General features: G+C 41.0%; 2 protein-coding genes across 2 annotated transcripts in view; one reads left to right on the top strand and one right to left on the bottom strand.

Annotated features, from left to right (window-relative positions):
• nedd9 (neural precursor cell expressed, developmentally down-regulated 9) overlaps positions 1 to 937 on the top strand; it is a 32,304-nt gene extending 31,367 nt beyond the window's left edge. The window contains exon 7 of the mRNA XM_020597693.1: positions 340 to 937. Coding sequence (XP_020453349.1) covers positions 340 to 882 — 543 coding nt within the window. The 3' untranslated portion in view covers positions 883 to 937. The remainder of the gene's footprint in view (positions 1 to 339) is intronic.
• A 6,404-nt stretch (positions 938 to 7,341) lies between these two features.
• The window catches only part of smim13 (small integral membrane protein 13), a 2,223-nt gene continuing 1,080 nt past the window's right edge, over positions 7,342 to 8,484 (bottom strand). Inside the window, exon 2 of the mRNA XM_020597289.1 lies at positions 7,342 to 7,961. Coding sequence (XP_020452945.1) covers positions 7,771 to 7,961 — 191 coding nt within the window. The 3' untranslated portion in view covers positions 7,342 to 7,770. The remainder of the gene's footprint in view (positions 7,962 to 8,484) is intronic.

Here is an 8,484-nt window from a genome sequence, read left to right as displayed (position 1 = left end):
GGCGCTCGCATTCGAGCCCCAACCCCGGGCCTGGCTCCAGGGTGCGCCATGCCGGGCGACGTCACAGTCCTTGATTTTAATCTATTCATAAAGGGCTTTTGAACTGCTCTTAGTCTGACCCGTCACCCAGGACCTGTTTGCCTTGGGAGACCCTACCAGGGACATATAGCCCCCGACAACATAGCTCCTAGGATCACTCGGGTACTCAAACCCCTCCACCACAATAAGGTGGCGGTTCAAGGAGTGTTTTCTTGATTAATTGAATAAATGTGGTATAATACCGTTGATGTTAGACACCTCTACAGAAATAATCAAAGCCTCCATCTAAATCTTTCACAGATCAATCAGTTCAAGAAGCTGGAGCAGGAAGTGATCAAACCCGTGGAGAATGACATCACACAGTGGATGTCACACCAGCGCTCAGGTGTAACCTCAGCCTCCCTGCCGGACTCCGCCCTCTCCCCCTCCACCCACATGTGTGCTCGGGACCGCCAGCTGCTTGGTTTCTACTCGGAGCAGTGTGAGCAGCACTTTGTCACGCTCCTCAGCGCCGTCGATGCCTTCTTCGCCTGTGTCAGCACCGGACAGCCTCCCCGCATCTTTGTGGCGCACAGCAAGTTTGTCATCCTCAGCGCCCACAAACTGGTCTTCATTGGAGACACTCTGTCTAGGCAGGCCTCAGCACCTGAGGTGGCCAACAGGGTGATGAACTCCAGTAACGTGTTGTGTGACTTGTTAAAAACGGTGGTAACTGCGACTAAAACAGCCGCCCTGAACTATCCGAACACAGCCGCCATCCAGGAGATGGTGGACAGAGTCACTGACCTCTCTCATCACGCACAGCAGTTCAAAGAACAGTTACTGCAAATGGCTCATTTGTGATTTTAAACCATGTTTCTCCTGTACATTTCACCACAGACTCCATGAGTACATTAATCTAGCATAAATATATATTTAGTTTATATATATATATATATAGTTCTTCCTCTTTCAACCTGTTTGGGGTGTTTGTAAATAGTCTCATTTCTGTAAATATTTGCTCTATTTTTGTGTAGATTGTTTTATATTATGGTATGAATATATATGTAGAATCAGTATTGTGTCTCTGTAGGATTATGTGGACAATTTTCATAACATTCCTGTTTGTATTATGAAGCACCTTAGGAGATGTCCTGTTTGTTTTCCTGTGGAACGTCGTTGATGTGTATAACTGCTGGGTGTGAGTACATTTCTCTGGAAATCATGTTAGTGTCGATGTGTGTGGAGCTCTCCACAGAGTAAAGGACTGTTTTGGACCATGTGACTGTGTCTTTTCATTCACCTTGGACACAACAATTTCATTATAGTAAAAGAGAATGACAGGAAAGAAACAAAGGTTTGGTACTCCAACAGAAGGTGGGTGTTATTCTTAAATCAACAAAAAGGTGGAACTTGAGTAAAGATTTTTTTATTTTGGGCTTCAATGCCCTAAACTACAACTTCTAAAAGTCAGAAATAAAAGTTTACAGACTGTGTCTATTGGCTTTTTAATACTGGGTGATGGTATCATTTCAGGGGTAAGAAACAGAATTTAGATGAAGAGTTAATAAAACACCAAGACTTAGCATTTTAATGACAGCTACACTTGCAAATACAATATCACGGCAGGCTTTAGGTATTTCACATACGTAGCTGTAGTAACCCCCACATCTCGCCACACTCAATCGCACTCTTGTGGATGCCTGCGGGATATTTGTGATTCCAAGTCATATCTGATCAGAATTAAGTGGACCCTCTAATCTTAAAAAAGGGCTCAGTTAAAGATGTGGTTGAAGGGGGTTTAAAACTAAGCGGGACAAGGTGTATGTGCCAAATAATTCTTCAGTTTGCTTGTAGAACATTCGATACGACACAGGAGAGAACAATGTGCAGTAAGAGAAGGACAAGACGTTGCATGTTCTCTGGACCATGAAGAACATGTTGTTCATTGTGACCCTGTCAAACTGTAGTGAAGTGGTAAAATGTACAGAAAGACTTGTTGCCTGTCAAACTGTAGTGAAGTGGTAAAATTTACAGAAAGACTTGCCGTATTCTGCAACCTCCTCTTGGGCAACTACATTAACTGGCTGTAGGATACAACTAAAAACAGCCTAAATCTGTTTTCCTCATCCTCACCCTTCCCTCCTTCCTTTCATTATGGTCTGAGTGAGATATACCCTTTCCCTATGGAGAAGTAGCTCTATAGATAGACAGGGCTGCAAGAAGAAGAGATGCCTGTGACCACGGTGAGACTTCTGCTGCTCTTCAGCTCCCAGTCACAAAATCTCATTAAAAATCTTTTAAACTCACACAGGCTGGCACTCACTAGCAATCCAGCTGTTTTTATTATACACAGCAGTCCTCTGTGTGCTCTCCAGGGAGATGAGACAGACAGGAATGTGCAGTGGAATGACATTTTAAAAGAGCTTCCATTTTGCAGACAGCCACGGTAAATCAGGAGACATCAGCTTCACCTTACAAGCCTGTCTTAGACTCATTCTCCGTTAATCTGCCCAACAAAGGCGCAGAGCAGAGAAGTTAAGAAAAAAGGGTTTAAAGTTTTCAAGCTGACTGGCAAACCGTGTAACACAGAGAGGCTGTAATGCCTTCATTTGATGCCTTTTTATGCAAATTACTTTCCCCAGAAATTTTTAGGCAAATCTGTGAAGCTGCACAGTGGTAATTTGAGTTAAAAGTTCATGTCAGCATGCTAACAATCTCACATGGAAAATGCCAACATGATATTTACAAGGTATGCTATCAGTGCAGGTGAGCATTGGAAGCCCAGTACTCAGGATAAATAATGCTTTGACCACAACTTTTGGCTGCATCCTAACAAATCCAATGGGCTCCATAACAGGCAGCACCATCCCTAACCTATCATACCTTAAACAAACTTAGACTAAGACGCTGTGGCTGGCCACACTGGCTTGATAGACTGTTTCATCTAAATACCACAGTATTAATTTTCAAGGCAATCCATCCACTAGTTGTTGAGACGTTTCACTCAATGTCACAATTATGAAGCTTAGGCTGGCAGTAGAGGTAAAGTCAAGGGATCACAACTGATATTAGTATTGAGATTTAATATATTTTAAAAAGCTAAGCTACAGGAATTCCACTAGACACTGAGATGGCAGTTACAACTGCTCTAGTTAGCATTAGCAAGAAATCAGTTGAGGGTTTTGTCCTTCATTGGATTTTCTTTTCCTTTGTATAACAGTGTGAAATAAACTGAATTAATTTATTAAAATTCATATTTTTCAAATAGAAAAATGCTATGGAAAAATCAAAAAGTCAGTTAATACTTAGATTTAACTTAGCCACGCCAGGGGTAGCTTATCAGCTAGCTTTCTCTTGACACTGCCCTCTTTAGCTGTTGTTTTGCCTTTCAAGGGCAGTAATGCTGGCATTTCAGGTTATTTCAAAACTAGTGAGAAAAATACCTTTTGGCTGGTGTTAATGCTTGAGACCTCGGGAAAGTATTGCGAATCAATGAGTTATTTTAGTCCTGGCAGCTATAATACATCCACCTGAGCCAGAACACAGAGTCCTGGACGCTTCAGTGTGTGTGTGTGTTTGTCACTGGGGGCAAGCAGCCAAACATCTTATAAATGACCTGGCTTACCACAGTTGCACAAGGTGCTGCAGAGACGAGAGAGCTGAAGCTGCACTTTGTTCGATCCCCTGGAGCAGTTGTCTCCACTCCCTGATGAGATACTGTCTAGTCAAGCCGAGAAACAGCACACAGGTGTCGAGCTGCTGGGGTGGAAACTTGCAGTGATATACAAGACCAACAGCAGTCAAAAGATCAGCTGCACACCTGTCCGTTGAGTGAACACAGGAAAAGGTCATCAGAGAGGTTATGTGCAATACCTACAGCTGACAGCAGGAGCGAAGAGCAAAGTTGGCTCTCACTGTGCAGAGTTAGAGGAGCACCAGAGGGTCAATGTCATTTCTTTGGCTTACCACAATCATTTCCTGTAAAGTATTTGTAGCCTTTAAAATTACAGCTTCATAACTCAGCAGGTCCTGGTTTTCTGAAAAAGGCTCCAGCTGCAGGAAGAAACATATGCAGTCCAATCCAAGGCAAAGGTGGCATCATGAATAAATCTACAGTATGAGAAAAGGGTTGCCCCAAAATTAATTTACTGTTATGGTGGTTGCATAAGTTTCTGCATTTCGTTCCACAGAATGACAACTACAACATATTCTGGATTAGTGGATTCTCACCATTTGTCATACCACAGAGAAATTAATCTGCATATTATTATGTTCTTGCAGTGGTGCATGAAATACTCAGATCTACATATGCAGCAACACCACAGCGTAGAAGCTTGAAAGGATCAAACAGACCTGCCAGGCCAGTGCCTCTGCACAGGGTGACATAATATTTCCTGTCTGAAAGTCACAGTGCTCAACATAAAAGATCAACATAATAAGTCACAAAACAATAAAAAAAAGAGACTGGCACTGACTAAACAGAGCCACAAAATGACCAAAAACACACAAAACAAAACAACAACCCATGAACATTCAAACGTTTACAAAGATTTACTATGGGAAAAGTACAGAAGTGTCACCATCTAAGTATCAAAAGTATTCACCATGCACAATGGCTTATTTCTGAATCACATACATTTATTACATTGTTGAATTATAATTACCAAAGCATTGCATGCATCACTTTAATTTTGCAGCTGGTAAAGGTGTAGTTAATTCTAACTAATTTATATACAGCAAGGTCTAATACATCATATTAATTGTTGGTTATATTTAGTTTTCATGAAGTTAACCTGCAGAGTTTGCAGCTGCCAGATAAATGTAGTGGAGAAGAGGTAATAGGAAAAAACGGAAACACTTCAGTTAAAGTAAATTAGTAAGTACTTACAAATTAAACCTAAGCACTGGACCATGGTTAATGTGCTGCATTTAATTACTTTCTACTACTGTGTCTTTGATGCTGTTGAATTGCAAATATAAAGTTGTAACTGCAGATGCAGGAGAGGCTTATGTCGCAGACGTGACTGAAACGCTAATCTGAGTTTGAAAAGTGCTGACTGACACAGAAAAGACTAAAACCGCAGGCTCTGGAGAAACCCAATATATCTGACCTTTAAAAAGCAGTAGTATATTTAATCTCATGCTTTATCCCTCAAACACATCTTTGTTACAACAGGGCTCGTTTGTATCTCCATTGTTTCTGCATTTCGACCTCACCCAGCTCCGTCCATGTTTGCATCCTTGCACTCTCTTAAACACCAGCAGTTCAGGAATATGCTAATGACCCTTGGGGCTGACATGGATTAAACATTTTCAGAGACTAAAATGGTCTTTTAAAGCAAGACAGACGGAGTATAGATTATACATACAGTACACTGATTCACCGCAGTGAGCTCTGGGACAGTGATTTATGGCAGTAATTTGAAATCAGCCAGCAGAACTGAAAGCTGCAGAGACTGAGTGCAGTGGAGTTAGGACATGTGTTTTTGTGCTAGTATTTGTTTTACTGTTTTATTCTTGTAAGTTGTAGCATTTGTTTCTGTCTCTGAATTCCACTAAAATACAAAATACAGCACGGTCTGTTCCAGACTTAAAAAAAAATGCTCTGATCAAACATGGGTAAAATAAAACACATTAAAAATTTTTACAATTGTCTCATCCTGGTCTGCAGATTGCTGAATTTTATTGAGTAAAATATCAACAGACTATTTTGTCTGAGTCTCAACTCAAAATATTTTAGGTGACGTATTTACCCACATAACTATACTCACCAGTGGGTAAACATTGATTCTGTACTTCATTAGTTCTAACACTGTAACACATGCACTTATTCTGTGGGATTCATCTTAAACCCCAGCATTCCCTTTAGACCCTTTCAATAAATCTGGATGTACTTTCTATGCATTGTTTATTTTTACAATAGAGCATTTTTTAATGAAAAGGTTCTGATCTATTCTGTAAATTATATGTTGACATTTGTGTAACTTTTAAAAGAAATAGCAGTAAATTGTAGTTTATTACATTTCAGCAGTGGACATTACACATGCTACTAGCAATAAAACATTTGATCTAAGATGTGAACAGTTTGTTTTCCATCAGTGTGTTTCTGCCCCCTTGTGTTTAAACTAGAAGGAAATCTGGGGAGCTGAAAGTAACAGCTGTGAAGTGCAAGGACCTTTGGACCGCCACGCAGTGTCTTTGTTTTAGCTACAAGGAAACCAGCAGGATTTCATCTGTAGGTATAAAAGAGCAGCTCTGTGCATGAGTATCTTTTCAAAAACTGATGGTTACGTCGGTGACACTAATACAGGAGGAGCACAAACTAGGGCCACACAAGCTGGCTAACAGTTAAACGTGTCTGAGTGAGTTGAACATATTTCAACTAAATAATTGCACATATCCTAGGACCTAAGAATATGCTTCAAAAACATACACAGACAAGAAAGAAATAGAGTCTGAGGGCTTGTTTCCACTACAGACACACTTTGTTGTGTGGAAAGTATCAACACAAAGGGCCCAGTGGTTGAAAAGTTCACTTTGCTTAAAGATTTTCTTTGGTGATTTTAGAGCATTTTGTATGTTTATTACAGAAGGAATTTACTGCTTATCCAGTAAAACATTTTGAGCGACTGATCACGTCCACCAAAGAGACTGTTTCTCCACCCTTCCACTAAAGAAGCAAACAGGACAGGGCTCAAATATTTATGGCATTATTTATTTGAAGCTAGAGCTCCATTGAAGACAAAAAAAAGAAGTCACTGCTGATAAAAAGGTGCAAGAGATACACGGGTTGTATCTGGAGGGACAACGTGGTACATACAGTAAATACTTGACTATGACCTGGTCAGCTTTGATTTGCCCTGTAATGGACTTCAAGCTACTGTGGGCTGTATGAACAGTGGGTGCCATGTAGACAGGCACTGGTACAAACAGAGGCACAGGGAACGGGAGAGGGTTCAGACACCGCTTGGGCGGGTTCTCTGCAGCAGGGAGCCTCGATCATCGCTCCAAGAGTTTCGCTGCTTCCGAACACATGAAACTTTCTCCTGACTCTTCAAGTATGACTCTATAAAAAGGGTAAAGGAAAAGTTGCAAGAAAAAGATTTATACAACTGGAATGAATCCATTATTTGTCTTCTTCCTTTGGAGGCTTTGGGTTTTATCTACTGGGTGAGACAGTGTCCACCTCAGGGATGGCAGTCCATAATAGGTAGAGTAGTACACTGTGACAGAACAAACACTCTTCTCATTGCACTTTGTCTTTAAAGAAAATAAATGTCAGTTGTTCAAATCACTGTTTCAGTTTTGCTTCAGTTGTTCTTGCTGAAATGCTACAGACATGCTCATTTTAGCAGTTATCTGCCTGTAGATGAGAGAATTATCACTTCTCTTTGTGTGATGGAGCATCTTCATACTCTATAGAGGGGGCAGAAAGCCGCCGGACCACTCCTGAAAGCTTGCTGTTACTATCGCAGGATAACCGGAGGAGAGACTCAGTGTTCTACATACAACTGTACATAATCACAAACATGAACAGATGACATGAAGAAATGGACAGTAATGTACTTTTCCCTTTGAAACCAAAAGATCTGCCTGGTCAGTTTACAGTGTCATGGTGAGGAGGAGGCCTGAATGCAACAAGGTGCAGTGTAGAGTGCAGGGTCAGTGAGACCTGTCTGAAATGATGAGCAGTCATGGTGAGGCAGGTTTCATGTGAGGGATACACAGTAGCTGTTTGGATGATCTATTCTACGAAGTGCCTTCTGGAGAAGCAACTCTTTGGCGAGCAGTCCTGGGCCGATTTCGTGTCGAGGCGATAGCGGTATGTTCACTCTTGGTTTCGGACGGTTGAGTTTCGGCCTGCGGGGTGCCTGCATCCCCGAAAAGCTCACGCAGGAATTTGAACTTGGACAGGAAGAGCTGCCAGACTACATACCAACCTGAGGGATAAAGAAGGAGAACAGGTATTTACTGGGATAACAGGGTTACTTGTAAAACAGCGGTGCTTACTCCTAGCTCCCGTTTGTGCCTCTTGTATTAGGATTATATTCAGTTTGTCTGAAAAATAAATGCCCACCAATTCTGAAACACCCATGAAGCAATTTAACAACCTGTCCTGCTGTTTTAAAGGTATTTCCAGAATCCTAAGACTCTTCTGACCATCTGGATGAAAACATACTCTGTCCACTGAACTAGGGCTGCAACTGCCGATTATTTTCATTATCAATTAATCTGAAGATTATTTTTACAAGTGATTATATTTTTTTGTCTACATAATGCCAGAAAACTGTTATTCATGTCAAGTCAGTTTTTATTTGTATGGTCCAATACCACAAGTTTGCCCTAAGGGACCTCACTATCTATACAACATACAGGCCCAAAATCAGATAAGGAAAAACCTCCCAAAAATAAAAACTGAAAGTAACATTTATGTTTGAAATATGTCACTGCAACTTCAGCAGG

Source organism: Monopterus albus, unplaced genomic scaffold (assembly GCF_001952655.1).
Source record: "Monopterus albus unplaced genomic scaffold, M_albus_1.0 scaffold34.1, whole genome shotgun sequence".
Taxonomy (NCBI): domain Eukaryota; kingdom Metazoa; phylum Chordata; class Actinopteri; order Synbranchiformes; family Synbranchidae; genus Monopterus; species Monopterus albus.
Note: the sequence above shows the minus strand (reverse complement) of the source record. Positions and strands in the feature narration are given on the sequence as shown.